The sequence below is a fragment of the Rhopalosiphum padi genome, chromosome 3 (assembly GCF_020882245.1).
Source record: "Rhopalosiphum padi isolate XX-2018 chromosome 3, ASM2088224v1, whole genome shotgun sequence".
Lineage (NCBI taxonomy): Eukaryota > Metazoa > Arthropoda > Insecta > Hemiptera > Aphididae > Rhopalosiphum > Rhopalosiphum padi.
This window is the reverse complement of record NC_083599.1, coordinates 22,640,156-22,657,621: the sequence shown is the minus strand read 5'-3', so window position 1 is coordinate 22,657,621 and position 17,466 is coordinate 22,640,156. Positions and strand designations below refer to the sequence as shown.

General features: G+C 24.5%; 3 protein-coding genes across 3 annotated transcripts; 2 read left to right on the top strand and 1 right to left on the bottom strand.

The window, feature by feature from the left end:
- Positions 1-34: 34 nt before the first annotated feature.
- Positions 35-4,695, top strand: LOC132923731 (nucleolar protein 10). Its single transcript, XM_060987680.1, has 14 exons — positions 35-241; positions 969-1,014; positions 1,666-1,880; positions 1,943-2,079; positions 2,249-2,470; positions 2,529-2,751; positions 2,816-2,941; positions 3,030-3,174; positions 3,250-3,410; positions 3,473-3,636; positions 3,781-3,868; positions 3,933-4,237; positions 4,312-4,405; positions 4,480-4,695. Exons 1-14 carry the CDS (start codon positions 191-193, stop codon positions 4,624-4,626), a joined length of 2,124 nt encoding a protein of 707 aa, XP_060843663.1. The 5' UTR covers positions 35-190; the 3' UTR covers positions 4,627-4,695.
- LOC132923733 (endoplasmic reticulum-Golgi intermediate compartment protein 3) lies at positions 4,632-17,172 on the bottom strand. The gene is made up of 11 exons (XM_060987691.1): positions 16,902-17,172; positions 15,814-15,972; positions 15,630-15,749; positions 14,987-15,012; positions 14,632-14,726; positions 14,294-14,459; positions 14,006-14,063; positions 13,042-13,182; positions 5,484-5,587; positions 5,246-5,340; positions 4,632-5,132 (listed from the first exon to the last, which is right to left on the bottom strand). The coding sequence occupies exons 1-11, from the start codon at positions 17,005-17,007 to the stop codon at positions 4,991-4,993; spliced, it is 1,212 nt and encodes a 403-aa protein (XP_060843674.1). The 5' UTR covers positions 17,008-17,172; the 3' UTR covers positions 4,632-4,990.
- On the top strand, positions 8,840-9,384 carry LOC132923735 (reactive oxygen species modulator 1). The gene is made up of 2 exons (XM_060987692.1): positions 8,840-9,097; positions 9,166-9,384. Exons 1-2 carry the CDS (start codon positions 8,961-8,963, stop codon positions 9,272-9,274), a joined length of 246 nt encoding a protein of 81 aa, XP_060843675.1. The 5' UTR covers positions 8,840-8,960; the 3' UTR covers positions 9,275-9,384.
- Positions 17,173-17,466: the final 294 nt, after the last annotated feature.

Sequence of the window (17,466 nt, the reverse complement as noted above, 5' to 3'; positions counted from 1 at the left end):
GGCGGAGGGCCAGTAGATAATACAATTTTCATATCACTTATATTCGATAGAAACTGATAATATAACGCATGGCCATGTGCTTGTTCAATTTGTTGTTAGTTAGTTGGTTAGTCTTGTGAAGTCAAAAATGTAATTGGAAGTAGTACGAATTTTTATAACAGTACTTCCAAAATAGTAATATTCCTTAACTATGGACAGCCCATTGATTTACAATCTAAGCTGTGGAAAGTCATTGCCAGAAGTGAGTTTTTCGTAACGAAATATATTTATTTGTAAATAGAAGTATTATATTTCGATATTGTATGGACTAATTTATACACATTTGTTTAACACATTGATTAAGAATTAAAAGCATGCAAATACGTATGTTTTTATTCAGTAATATCACTAATATCTTTTCAAAAATAACCATTGTTAGGTAATTTATTATTAAAAAGTTCGACTGTGTAGTTTTTTATACGTCAAATTATACACAAAATTCAGAGCCGGCCTTAGGGTGGAGCGAAAACTGGAGCAAATCGTATTTTTTTTTTTGCCGAAAAATTGTAGTATACAATAATGTAAAATTTCATGAATGCAAAATATAATACCAAAGTGCGTGGCCCGGGGCTCTTGCCTAAAACCGGCACAGACAAAATGAATTGATTTAAATAGTATTTAGACTGAATTATTTTTAATTTATAATTATACTTTACCATTCTCCGATTTCATTCTTTATCCATGCAATTACACAAAAAAACTACTTTTTCAAAATGTTGCATTTAATATTTTTAATGCACATACAAAATATCTATTTATTTGTTTCTGTGTATCATTTATTATTAAAAATAATGATAATAACAATGATTAAAATTAAAAGAAACATTTTTATCTGATATAATAAGTATTATGCCTAATTTAATTTTAAATATTACATTTTAATTAATATAGTGTTATATAATATATATCATACACATTTTTTTTTATAGTGGCTTTCCGAAAGAAAAAGAAGAACATTACTAAAAAAAAATCCTGGTAAGTTATATCTTAATTAATATATCTTGTGAAGGAAAACGTATATACTTAAATATACACTATAATCAGAACCATAATAGCATAACAGAGAAAATAACAAAGATAATTTAAAATTCCCAGAATAGTTGTCCTACAAATTTTTTTATAAATATCAATAGTGATTATCCTGAACATTATTTCAGTACAACTATAGTACCTAACATAAAATAATATTATTATACTTCTTAATTCCAAATAAATATTCCCTAAACTCATCAACAGAATTAAGTGATTTATGTTTAAATTTTATTTATTTCAAATTTCAATTCATTTTCAGCTGAGTTAAAACTTTGAAAGAGGTCCTGTATTACCTGTATCTGAATATAGTTAAAAACCATTTATTTACAACAGAAAAATTACAAACTTGTTTAAAGTTAATTACTCATTTTATACACTAAAATTATTATGTTGATCTAAAATTTTTGTATAGAAATTTTATTAAATTAAAAATCTTCTTACCTAATATTAATGTATATCATAGATTTTAATTTTTGCCCCTAAAATGTTTTCACATTATGAATTCAATATTTGTATTTATTTATTTTATCATTATATTGATGTTATAAATATTCTTGTTATTATTTAATTGTATAAATAATTATTTTTTTTTAGAATTAAAAAGACGAATCGAATTATTGCAAGACTTTGATATGCCTGGTCTTAGTACAACAGTAAAAGTAACTCCAGATGGACAATACATTTTGGCTACTGGTATTTATAAGCCCAGAATTAAATGTTTTGATGTCAATAATTTAGCCATGAAATTTGAAAGATGTTTTGATTCTGAAGCTGTTACTTTTGAAATACTCTCAAATGATTATAGCAAAGTAAATACATTATTATAATGTCATTATGTAGATCTTTAATTGTTTTATGGTTTTATTTTAAGTTTGTGATCTTACAATGTGACCGTTATGTTGAATTCCATTCTCAAGAAGGACGATATTATAGATTACGCATTCCAAAATTTGGCCAAGATATGAAATATCATTTCCCAACTTGTGACTTATATATTGGAGGAAATAGGTAAATAATAACTTAAAAACATTAAAAAAAATATATATATTTAAACTAAAAAATAAAAGTTAATGAAAATTTAAAACAATTAACTAAAAAATTAGAATAATTGTCATTATAAATGCCATTTGCCATCATTAACTTTTCAAATAATATGTTTAATATTTATTTTTTTCAGTGCAGATATTTATAGATTAAATTTAGATAGAGGGCAATTTTTGAATCCTTTTGTATCTAGTGCTGGTGATGAAATTAACAAATTAGCTATAAACCCTGTACATAATATGCTTTTAACGGGTACTAAGGAAGGAAAAGTTGAAGCATGGGATCCCAGAGCTCATATCAGTATTGGAGTTCTAGATTGTGCACTAAGCTCAGTTACAAATGACACAAATATTGCGTAAGCTAAATAACAAATTTTTAGTTCAATTGAATAACTATATACTCTTTAATTTTAGTACTGACGGATTTCCATCTATAACTGCATTGGAATTTGAAAATGCTTTAACATTAGGTGTTGGTACTGCTACAGGTCAAGTACTTTTATACGACTTGCGTTCCAATAAACCATTTATGGTTAAAGACCATTTGTTTGGATTACCCATACGAGATATTGCATTCCAAGATGAAAATGTATTGTCTATGGACTCATCTTCAGTGAAAATATGGAATAAAGATACTGTGAGTATTGTTAATCAATAATTAAATTTAATATATTTAAGTAATAAAAATATCTATTACGCAGGGTAAATTATTTGCTGCTCTTGAATCTGGTAATGAAACACAATTTAATAATCTGTGTGTCATTCCACAAACTGGAATGATGTTCATTGCTAATGAAAATACTAAAATTCAAACACACTACATACCGGTTTGTTTTTTTATATACCTTATTTTGTTCTATAGATAATTACTTATTACTTAACACAAAAATCTATTATGTATCTATACATGTTTAGAGCTTAGGGCCAGCTCCAAGGTGGTGTGGATTTTTAGATGCTTTAGTGGAAGAATTAGAGGAAACTAAAAAAGAAACGGTCTATGATGACTATAAATTTGTTACCCGAAATGAATTAGAAGAACTTGGTTTGTCACATTTAATAGGTAAATACATATTTAATTTTGTTAAATTATACATTTAATGAAGTAAAAACATCAAAAATGTGTTAATTTTTTTAGGAACAAACTTATTAAAAGCATATATGCATGGATATTTTGTTGATATAAGACTGTACAGAAAAGCCAAATCTGTCGCAGAACCATTTGCGTATGAAGAATATAGGAGGAAAAAAATTAGAGAAAAAATTGAATCTGAAAGAACTAATCGGGTTCAAGTTCAAGTATAAAAATTATTAATATAATAATTGAACTTAAAATAATGATATAATCAATATATTTCCAGAAATTACCTCCTGTTAATAAAGAACTGGCTTTGAAATTGATAAATGACGACAAAGAAGGCAAGAAAAATAAAAAGAATACTATTAGTTTATTAAAAGATGATCGGTTTAAAGCATTGTTTGAAAACCCAGCTTTCCAAGTTGACACAAATGCTGAAGAATACAAGTAATTATATATTTTCAAGATTATTAATTTTTATAAAATAAATATATTAATTTGTAGTGTATTGACTATAAATTTAACTCTGTTCAGTAACGCATGAAATTATATATTAATCTTTTTATGCGTTATTTTTATTAAAACTTATAGGTTATTGAATCCAGTTTTGAAACGATTAGATAAGTCTAAACAAAAAGAACTTGAAACACAAATTAAAAAACAATTTGATCCAGTTGATGTAAACATTTTTTATTTTAACTTACTGTTACACATTACAAAATACTAATTAAAACATTTTGCAGGATGAAATTGAAGGAAAGCCAAGTTCTGAAGAAAGCAGTGACGAATATAGTTCAGATGACGACCAAAAATGGGCTAAAGAACTAAAGTCTGAATATAGATCAGCTAAAAGAAAAAGAATAGCAACAGAGCGTGAGGAGCGTAATAAATCTGAAAAAGATAGTAATGATGACAACGATAGTGATGATTATGATTTAAGTGTACAAAGTGAACCTGCAATTAAGCCACCAAAATTCTACGAAATTAAAGAAGGAGAAGAATTTGTTGGTTCAAATAGGAATACATTAAATTCTATTCAAAACTCTAGGTAACATCTAATAAATCATAACAATTATTCCAATTATTAAAATTAAATCATTTTTGTTTAATGTTATATATTAGTGCAACATTGGGTGAAAGAATGAATTCAGAAAATTTCAATTCTGTCAAAATGTTATCTAGTGGTAATCGACAGTTTACATTTTCAACACAAAAAGTAAATACATATGAAAAATGTATTATTATTTATTATACTTCATTGCATATTAACATATTTTATTGTTATTGTAGGAAAAGAAATACAAGAAAGCTGACATAGAAGCTGAAAAACACAAAAAAGAAAGACAAAGCGTAATCAGGAAAGGTCCTAAAAATTTGCGAAAACCCAAATTTTATGCTGGTCCTAAAAATAAAACCTTTCATAAAAAAAGAAAATAATGTAATTTTATGATAAATAATTTGCGCATCATGATGTTTTTTTTTATTAAATATACTTGATTACAGTAATTTATTTTATTATTTTTATCAGCGGCATATTTTGGCTAGGTCATTAGGTATTTATTTTTATAATTGATATATAGTTTGTTAAAAAATATAATATCTTAATTGTTGAACATAATTATGAAATTTTTCAAAAAAATGTTATCCTCTAAACAAAAACTTTCACTTTTTCACTGCAACTATTTCATATAATAATTAAATTATATTGTAATAAAAAAAAAAACCAGGGAATAGACTGTTGTTAAGCCACACACCTAAATATCACAAAGTACGCCACTGATATTACAAAAAATAATACGTTTTATTTATTTGAGTTAGGTAATTGTTTCTTGCGTATATTATACACCTTAGATACTTTGTACATAAATATATCAATGATCCAAAAACATATAAAAACTCCACTGATGTTGCATAAAAACTGGGTGAACAAATGCCCTAATAACCTATATGAAAGAAGACAAATAATTAATATATTATTCAATTATAATAAAAAGTCAACAAATCAAATAAAGTAAATTTAATATGTGTATACATGTATACACATTTTAAAATATACCTTGGTTTTTCAGTCAACTTGATCATAATTGGTGAAAATTCATAACTAAAAAATATTCCAGGAGCACCTGATGGACCTTTATCGAATGCCATGACCTATAAAATTATACAAATAATAATATTATAATCTAAAATAATCAGTTGATCATTTTATTCTCGGGAAATCAAAATAACTTTAATAATAAATATTATATAATATAAAAAGTCATACGAAATATTCAATACAATAAAAAATTTACCTTGTGTTTGGTCACTGAGAACTGGTTAGTAGACATTGTTGATAGGTCTCTTCTTTGATAGAGAGTTGGAACAATTTTAATATAATACTGAAACATGACAGCTCCTAAAAATAGTAAAAAAAAACACAAGACACTTTAAAATTAGGATTATAAAACAAAATAAAATTTATTCAAAACTAATTAAATGAAAAAAACAAAAATACTATAATTAGTATAATGTGAATTAAGGTATTATTTCAATCAGTTAAGTATTATTTTGAAGAAGTTTAAAAGTGTATTCATATTTGTTAACACATTTATAGCATTAATAAAAATTCATTACTAATTACTCATAACTCAAAAGCAATAGTTAGAAATTTAAGTGAATTGGTTAATATATATTATATTTGTATTTCAAGAACAAATCCAACAGTACATATTATGTTAACTTCAATAGAATTTCTTAAGCAAATTCAATTTTTTTTAAATATTAGATAATTTTTTTTTCTTTTAATTCATCATTAAAAAAAAATACATATATTTTTTATTATAAAGTAAAAACTACTAGTATACCTTACTAAAAACAATAAAAGTCATAAATTAGATAAATAACTATTTTAAAGCTTAAAAAACAAATAGTAGGTTAGTGGGTACTGCTCGGGCCTATGATGTGCATTAGGTGTCAATTAGGACACTGTTATAGATGTGTTAAACTTGAATTCAATAATTCAATATAACATTGTACACGAAAAACGATACTAGGCAAAGACTGATAGCCTATATCGCCAAGTGATGCGTATTTTCGGTTAGTCATTTATTTTACATTTAGTATTATACATAGTAGATTGATATAATTTTTTTCCGAAAATATTGAATTTATTACATTATTAGTATTTAATTATTATAATAATAAATATTTATACCATATTACATCAACTTATATAACTCAAAATGTAATTACATCTTTCTGTAAATACCATAAAATAGTAAAAATAGAATCATAGTACTTAAAAAAAGATGAAATTTTAAAACTAATATAGTTAATTTATAGTTAAATTCATTAAAATTTTAACATCAAATGCATATAAAAAAAAATTATGACTATTTTTATACATATACATAAATAATTTTTGTGGGATTTAATTTTCAAAAATTTTGACCAAGCGAATTATTTGTTATTGACATTTAAATCTCAATTAAAAAATAATCATTTATCTATACTTTGTAATAAATGAAGAAGCCACCTATGCTACACTTTAAAGTTGAAAGCATTGTATCTTAGTATGTTATTATTTATATACCAATGACTATGTCAATGCATACAATATTATAAAATTATGTTTTCTTAAAAATAGCTGAACCAGAAAACAGTTCTATACTTAAGTTCACATTTGAATTTCATAGTTGAGATTTTTAACTACAACCCAAAAAAGGAAGGAAAAAATAATTAGAAATATATGTGGCACAAATTACTTATAATTAAATTTAATTAATTGTTTTTTCAATAGTTAAATATTTCAATTATCAAATATATTCAAACACTCATTTGAAATCCAAACACCATTGGTATGTAAGTATGTTGATAGGAACATGAAAGAAGCAATAATTAAATTTAGAATGTAAATTTAAATGTTAAAATAACAGTTCAAACGTTGGCAAGTACAACTAAACAAGCTCAGCTCAGTATCGTTTATTAAATTAATTTAATAGATGATACATACAATTATTAGATATTAATTTTTGTGGGCCACACATAAACCTGTTCAGTGGGGACATTATCTTATTAAAAGATTTGAAAAGTTATGTTAAAATAGTGTATAGAACTATAGAAGTATTAACTATTAAGTAATATATCATTTCATTAGAATGTTCAAAAATAAAACAACATAACTAATAGTAAATATAATAAACAAATATAGAAATAGCATATTTTAATTGATTACTATAATTGTTTAAATATTGAATTATTTAACGATTAGCTATTTTAAATAATATATGATGAATATACATAATAGATATGTATTAAACTAAAATAAGAAAACAACTATTTAACAAGAAATCAAACTTAGCTATAAGTCTTAGTAGGCCAATAACAGTTATATATCAACATAGGAAACTAGGTTAATCTACGATAATAAATATATAAGAAATAAGATAAAATGAAAATTGGCTCTTCAATTGTGATCACTAGGACTAGGGACAAATAGGACTGCATGTTTGAATATTCATTCAAAACATAGCTTAGTGATATAGAAATTTGTTTCACAATACTAGGATTCTACAATAATTATATTTTTCAGCATATTTTATATATTTTACTCTTTTTCACGTATTAGTGAATATTTTGTCATATTCTTATTTTAAGTCCATAATTTACTCGGTGCCACATTAAGCTATGTTGGCGCCCCGGGGCAAATTAAAATATGCTGCCCTTGAGTAAATTACAATTCAAAAATTTTCATTTTTTTCAGCAATTGCCCCCCATTAAACGCAGCTCTGAATTTGCTTATATTTTAAAATTAGAATTTTATTTTTCTTTAAATTTAAAAAATATATATACCTATGTAAATACCTAAAAGAATATTCTATGAATTTAGTATGGCTCATGTTTTCCTCAACTGCAAGAACATTTATAGTTGAAATTATGATCCACCGATATACTTTTATCTATATACAGACTCTATACTTATATTAGTTATATTGTATGGTACTCATACAGTTATACACTTGTATGGTCACACCGTCATGGGATATCAATCATTGTTATTATTAAATGTTTTAGTTTTTAAGGCATATTTAGTAATTTTTTAGGTCATAAATTAATTCATATTTTAAAGTTTTTAAGGGCATGAAGTCCCTAGTCTTAGTGATCACTGTGTGCAGTCAATGTGTGTGTGTGTGTGTGGGTGGGTGTGTAAGAGACCAGATCACATGGAAAAGTCCAACTTAACTTTTTATTTACTGATATAATACTTGAATAGTTATTAATAATTAATGCAAGGATTTTTTTCTAGGTAATCATACAATTGTTGAATTGTAAAAACAAAAGCATAATTTTTATTTGTTATTGCATTTGTTGGTTTTCAATTTCTTCTTTCTTCGCTATCACAGTATTACTACGGCAGTACAGCCCGAATGGTTTTACAGTTTTACTAATAATACTAGTAATATTACTAGTAATACACTAATACTCTATTCTATGGGTTCTAAGCAAAACAGTGTTAGCTAAATTTTACATTTGTAAGACGGAGACAACACATGCGGGTCGCGGGTGAAGCGTCCTCTTTATCAAGGTGGTTTATAACAACCTGATATAAGCTACGCACAGGCGCATTAGTAATAAGTACGCTTAATAACTGATAACAACACGCATAATATATGATAACATTAAAAGTAAAAAACTGCATGGAAATTTTAACAACGTACGATTAAGCGAAGCCGCGAAGGGTCATTTTGATTTCTGTTACTTCTGAAACTTCGAAATCCTAAAACGAAAAGATGCCAGTTCCAAGTTCGAGTCTTTATGCAGGCCAAGGTAAACCATCATGTTACGACAGAGTATCGACTTCATTTATGATGGGAGCCACGATCGGAATAACTATTGGAATTTTGTTCGGTGGTTTAGGAGGCTTAAGGTATTTTCTCTATACATTTACATTATAATTATATAGTGCATTCAAAATACGATTATTATTCGATATAGGTCAGGGTTCAGGGGCCGAGAGCTCATTGGCAGTATGGGCAAAACTATGCTGCAGAGTGGCGGAACATTCGGAACGTTTATGGGTGTTGGTGCTGCCCTTAGATGTTGATTAATAATTAATTGTTTATTTTTAGATACATTTCTTTTTTAATACTATATTGATGTAAAACTTTATCTCTGATACCAACTACAATAAAAAATACATTTTTGTTTAGTAAATATTAGTTTTAATGATGTAATTTATTTAAATTTGGTTAAATTGAATATTTATAAATTACATTTGCCATAGAATTATTATAATTCTACTCATTAATGGTCTAATAAAAATATAAAAGTTGAAAGTCAGAAGTTGATGCTAATTTTTAAATAATAACTAAAAAGTGTAACATTGGCGTCTTTTTAGACTTAACTTTTTAACGGCGATATTTTTAACAGGTCTTTTACAAAAAATTAATATTTTTTTCCTCCCACAGTTGTTGCTTTTTACTACTAGGTGATTCCCTAACCACTGCCATGCCTATTTAACTGAAACTGAACAGATTTAGCAGTTATTTGGTATTTCTTTCCCATATTAACCATATAATAAAATTAAAAATCTGTCTACAAACGAAAATGTAAATACATGATAACTAGGGCTCAGATTTTAAAGCATAATAAATAACAAAAAAAGCACAAAATTGTTTTAAAAAAGCAAAAATGAAGCATATTTATTCTTTAAAAAGCAAAAATTAACATGAATAATTAGTTATAATTTATAAAACTGAATAAAAAAAAGTTGAAAAATTAATTTAAATTAAAAAAAATTTACTACAACGTATTTGGCAAGATTTTCAGAAGTGAAACTGACTCTATTATCTGAGAAGCTGTTTTTATACATAGAAAATGAACGCTCTACATCGACTGAAGTGATCGATGCATACTTCATGCAAGAGGTTTCGTTTAAATCAAACCCATGATAGTTAATTTCGTTTGATGAAACGCCACATAGTATAGTATTAATGTTTATTTTTATAGCATAAAAGACATATAAAAATTCTATAATAACTGAAGTAGAATAACTGAAAAAAGCAAAAAAAGCATTTACACAAAAAAAAGCCAAAATAAATTTGTTTATTTGTAATCAGATTGACGTGAAACAAATTTATGTATAATAATTAGATTTCTATCTTAAACATATAAAATGAAGCATTTCCTTTAAAATCCGAGCCCTAATGAAAACCTATAAAAAGCGACAACACTAGAAATGATAGAATACTATTATGGATAAAAAAAATGTTGAATTAAATAAAAAATGTTTTTATTAAACATCGGACATTTATACTAATCAATCCTTTCTATAATAGTCACACAATAAATGTCTAGAATAAGGTCAAAGTTCCGAGGTAAATTTTTTTTTTATCCCCTTTCCTTAAAAGTTATGTAATTGGACTAATTGAAGTCTAAAAGTAAGCTAAATTGTCATCAATGTCCAGTGAATAGTGGTATACTAAACGGGTCACTTATTTTACTAAAAATAGAAAAAATAGAACTTAGTTATACTATTTATGCCTTTTGTATATATATCAAAATGATTAGATAATGCATATGCATACAAATATACAATAATATCATAACATTATTGTAATTGAGCCTAATATACTTAGCTGAAATAATTAAAATTAGTAAGTACAAGATTTTAAATTTAAAGTTAGTTCTTTCAAAAATTATGTACCCATAAATTGCTATATTTAATCTCCTATGATAAAAATAGTGTCATGAAATATATCATTATTTTTTCGTTAAAAAAAAAACTGAAAATATTTATGTCTTATACAATTGTGTAATAATTATTAGTTATTACACTTAAGATTGTTTATATTTATTTGGTCATTTGACAGAAAAGCATTTGTGTAAATTTGTGTAAAATTATATTAAAAAATAATCAATTTTTAAGTAAATAATAAGATTTTAAGAATAATTTTTGATTATCAACAGATATATATGATATTGTATTAGTAATCAATCACTTATAAGCAGATATGGATCTAGAAATTAAATAAGAGGGGGGGGGCTAAATAAAAAACTTCATGCACATAAAAGCATAGGCATTAAGTTTAAGTTTTGAAATATTTTAAGTAGGTACATAAGGTTAAAGTAGAGGCTTCAGCCTCCATAGCCATCCACCTTGTATCCGCGCCTGCTTGTGAGTATACTAAGAGTAAGTCTCTGACAAAAATTTAAATAATTATATACCTCATAGTAATTCAATGCATTTTGGTTTTTGTATTTAACAAATTTAATTGCATTGAAGTTAAATTTATTTTAAATTTGTAAACAATTGTTTGAGGTTAAAAAAAGGTATCAAAAAATAATAACAATGTCTACCATCTTATATGGTAAGTGATATATTGGAATATTTGATTTATAATCTTGGAAAAATAATCTGAATAATCGGTATCAGTGGCGAACTGGACGACCAGGATACCGGGAAATTTCCCGGTGGGCCGCTACTCATATAAAATATATACTATTAATATTATTATTCTGAAATTATAAATTAAAATATTACCTAATAAGTAATAAAACAAGTATGTAATATTATTAAACATAAAAAGCCAGATTTCTGATTATTTGTTTTTGGCCAGTCCATGCTTGTTGACAACTTATTGTAACAAGTTTAAAAATAGAATCTCAAATAGTTATTAGTTATTTTATTTTATTTTATATCAATTAATTAAAACATTTAAAAATTTAAAAGCTAAATTTAAATTGTTTTTATATAAGTTTTTATTTTATATTTATTTTGTTAACTTAAAAGTGTCCATATTTAAGAGGATGTTATACCAGCATGTGTTGTATCTATCTTACTAACGTACATCATAGCAAATTTGTTTTCAGCAGAACACATTTTGTGATATAAGCTTTAATTTTAGAATAAATTAACCTATTATCAAATTTAAAGGTAGAAATATAATATGCTTATATTCACATTACCATTTTAAAGGTAATTATACCTATGTAAATTATTACCACTTTAAAATGTTCATAACTCATTTTAAAATGATAATATTATAAATTAAAGCATATGACATTTCCGACATAATATTCTTACCTTTGAATTTGATAATTGATAAAGATTATTCTAATATTAAAGCTAATATTATCACAAAATGTGTTCTGCTGAACGCAAATTTGCTATAATGTACATTAGTAAGACAGGCAACACATGTGGGTATAACACCCTCTTAATAGTTATTTTAAAATCTGTTTTTCTATTATGATAGGACAAAACCTACAAATTTAAACATAAATTATGTTTCTATAATCAATATTAGAATAAAAAAAATTACCAAGGAATTAAACAAAATACAAATAATAAGTACTTTTATCATAAAAATGTGTTGATTAATGTAACACGCAACATATATACTAACGACTTAACTAACACATTAATATAAAGTGTATTCAAATTGTATTTTTCTTTTAATACCATAAATTAACTAAAATAATAAAATCCAATCAAAAAAAAAAATAAATAAAATGTTTCTACATATATATAGAAACATTATTTTCCAATTCACACATTTAGAATAAAGCAATAAAATACTTATAAATTGTATCTCTTCCAAACCATGTAAATTTTCTAATAACTGTATAGACTTAGTACATCTCTCTCCTTAAATAGATAATTAATGATACTAAAATTAATTAAAATCGAAAAAAAAAATAATCTACTGTGAGTTTATTAATTTTTAACTTAGAACTGGTGAATTTTTATTTTCATTTAGGCTAACTGAAAAACTGAAATACTAATTTAATAGTATTACATTCAAAATATATTTGAACCAGTAAATTGTTCTCCCTTTTTTTAATAATAAACTACATAATATTATTTACCTTCTTCAGCAATAGATTCAGTTGAGTCCAATGGATTGCCACCATGACTAGTAATTGATTCCAATTTTTGACCAAATGATAAATGTCTTATAATGTGAGATGTGTTGAATGACGAAGACGAAAATGGATGTACATCATGAACTAAAACATAAAATGCAAATGAATTAAATTAATTAGTAGTAACTAATAATGTAATAATTAATACCCATACTCAAGCTTTATGTTTTTTTTTTACAGGCAGCTATTATTTTTCATTCTTGTAAATAATTAATTGTTTAAGTTTGCAAATAAACAGACTATGTAAGATCAGGCAACAGAATAGTTCAACACGTAGTTCAATAGTTAGATGCACATTTAGTTTTAAATTTTTACCAGTTACTTTATAAAGATTTGGTCATACACTTAGTGGTTTAATATTTCTATAGATAACCATTGTCAACTATTTTAATAATGTAGTAAACAACTAAAGTAGTAGTCTATATCAAATCCTTTGCTACTGTATTCACCAAACAATAATATTTCTAAAAATTATATTGGATTTTGTGGCTATACAGTCACGTGACATATTCACATCAGTCATAACAAATTTATTATGAATTATAAATATCCACATTTCAGTTTTCAATATTTTGTGTGTAAATTTACTTGATCAAAAAAATAAAAAATTTATAATATTATATTTTATAATTTTAGCTTAGTCAGAAATAATCAATTGATATAATATATATTTAATTTATGACTAAATGTGCACAAAAGACAGTCAGTAATACCATCACAATTTTTTATAAATCTTGGGACCTAGGGATTCCTGACACAAACACAACTGGAGGCATAACCAGGCTGACGCAATATTATAATACGTCTAGTATTTCAATAATTACACTATTAAATATTTTTTTAAATACTTATATTAAATATTTTAACTATTTAAATACCAAAATGAAAATGTTAAAATATTACTCACCATGCATATGGTTAAACGAAAAACTCATTCCTGGAGCAATATGAAAACTTCCACTAACCTAAAAGATAATTATCAAAATAATAATCATTTATCTTTGATAATTTGTCTACACTCTAATACTCTATTAATACATTTTAAATAATTTTATTAGATAAATAAATCAATAGTTATTTACCTAACCAAGTAATATTTTTTGATTAATAAATGTTTTACTTGACTCTATTTATTAAATAATTTTCATTCATATTTATTAATAATAAAATTATTTTTCAAGTTTTCATTACTTACCCTATTTACCAGTAGTGTACCATATAGTTGGCAACCTTCTTTAAATGCTTTGTCATACATTTCATTTTGAGATGATTGATTCTTGCATTGTTCTATACTAAAAGGACGGAAATCCCAATTTTTCATTTTATAAGCTCTTTTAACGTCATCACATGTATTACAACATCTAAACAATAAATATTTTTTTAAATTAATTATTGCATAATATGAAATGTTTAAAATTCTTAATAGAGGGATCTTAACATTACCTACTATAATAAGATGGATTAAATAAATACAATATACATATTAATTTTAATTAAATTTTAGTGAGAATTAATAAAATATTTAATACTTACGGAATAGTTGAACTTTCAGCTCCATAACAGCTTCCACAAATCGCTGTAGCATTATCAGCATTATCTGTTTCGTTTGATTTTAACACAGATGCAGGCTAAAAAAAATGTGTATTATTTATTATATAAACTTAAAATAAAATGAATTAAAATACAGTATTGTTTTATCTTTTATTTTATTAAGCCTTATGGTCATCTTAAACACATTAAATTATATTTCAATATAATTATTTAAAAATATCATAATCATTATCATTATCATTATATATTATAAAATGGTAATAGATACATTAAAAGATTTTTTTATATAACATTTTTAGATACTCTAGAAATTGAAATATCTAAGTAAATAACTTACATTTAATGTTTTTTTACTGCCAACATCTAAAACAAAAATGTATAAAATATTAGTAGCATATAATTTAACTAATCTAAAAGATATAACTAGGGCCTAGAAGTTCATGCACTAAAAACTATCAAAATATGCATGCAAATATGTGCTTAAAATCATTAAAATTTGCATTTTTTTTAAATTGTTTACGTTAAGTATTTTTGTATTTATTTTATAATTAAAAGACGGAGCAAAATATGCACGATTTTAACATGATATAATATATTGTTGTATTTACTTCAAGAATTAAAATTTTCAACTAGGAATTTTTATGAGTTTTCAAGTACAAATGAACGGCGATTATCAGCCTGACAAAGCAACGACCTTTAATTTTAATCAGGTTTTTATTTTATATTAGCAACGTTTTTATAAGGACATATTTTTCAACAAATAAATTTTAATTATGCTCAGTCTGACATTTTCATGAAATTTAATATTAATAAAAAAATAAATAAATAAATAACAAACTAAACTTTAATTTTTAAACTCGTTAGATTGTGATTCAAATATTTATCTCATCCAGCAACTTTTTGATGCACTGTAAAAACATGCTAATGCATGAACTTCAGGCTTGTAGATATAACTATCAATAATTTAAACATAATCTTACCATCAGATTTTTCAGGATCACTAATTGGTTGTCCTTCTAAATTTAATCTTCGTTTATAAATATTATGATCAACTTGCAGATGTGTTTCACCTGAATTATCAACTGCATCTAAAACTAGAACTAAAAAAAAAATATTTTTAAACATATAAGTAAATATCATTTAATTATCAAAGTAAATACATACAATCACACGATATCTTAGGAACAACAATATCAAAATTTATTTGTAACTTTTTATTTCGTGATGTGTCAACAAAAAGTTCTTCAGTGGGAGTGTTGTCAAGATATTCAACTAAATTTGACACCATCAAAAAAACAATGGTTAAAAAACAAACCAAAGAAACTAAAAAAAAAAAACAATTTAATTATTAATAATTTGAATACATTAATCTGAGTCGAGTATAATGAATTTAATGTGTACTATGCAATTAATTGTATTGAAATCATTTTGAATTTTAATAGGACCACTATAAGTACTTTTAAAGTATCAAACAGATACAATTATGTTTACAACGTAAGAATAATATTTTATTATAATTGTAACATCTTATAACAATTTAAAATTTATAATATTCATTTAATTTTAGCTATCAAGTATTATTGTTTATACATATTATACTAGGAAATAATGCAGAATTCAAAACATTAAACACACACTTGAAATATATTTCAACATTTAATACTTATCAATTGTACAGTTAGTAAATAATATTTAATTTATAAACACTTGAAAATATAAACAAAAAAATATAAATAACAGTAAAACCAAAACTCGACAAATTTAATTACCATTTAGGTTTTATTCAAATAATTAAAACTAAAACCAATAATTTTTTTTTAACTATATTACATATTACATTACTTATACATATAACCATGTATGACTATTGAAATATATAAATTGTGTAATGAATTTGTATTCAATTATGTTAAACTTATAATTTGTTAGACCGTCTCATTTAATTTTTATCAAAAAATATGTAAATATTTTTTAACTATTTACAAATATATAAAAAACAAACGAATATAAGGGTACTTTAAACTCATACTTTTATAAAATATAAACATATTTTCAACTACAACCAAATCATTAAATATAAAAAAATTGAAAATTATAACTATTATTTACTAAAACAATTATATTTCTGAGAGAAGATAATATTATGTAGATATATAATATTAAAATTATATAATGTATATATATACTGCTATACAACTATGATGATGCCATATTAAATATTAAAATATCCTCGCTAAAAATTATTTTTTTACCAATTCCACCCCATACAGTTTTTATTTGAACTTCTTCTAATGGTTTAGCAAATGCATCAAATTGTTTCAACGTATTCATACAAAAAAAACTTTTCTTCGTAGACATTTTTTTTTTATACTAGACGTCTTTATTTATAACTATGCATGGACAACAAAAAATGATTTTATTTTATTTATAAACACGTCAACTAAACTAAACTATACAAAAAAAATGGTATATATAATAAAAAAGTATTAAATTGTCATTACGACTACATTCAGTGTTATCAGCTTGTACACAAAATTTTAAAAAGTTATCAGTGATAATAATGATATTATTGTTATCAATTAAATTAATACGTTTTGGATTCTGAGCGGAGCAACAAACACGATTTAAGATATATATCTTAAGCCGTGGCAACAAATAACGATTTAGGAGCAGTGATGTACTGATGTGCGTTTTTTCAATCAGTGGCACACTTTAACTTTTGGCCCAAAAATTTTTGGTGGGAAATTGAATCTATTTGGTCGGTACTTTAAGAGTTCAAAAGTAAAAAATCCCAGTACTTTTCATTCTATTCTAAAT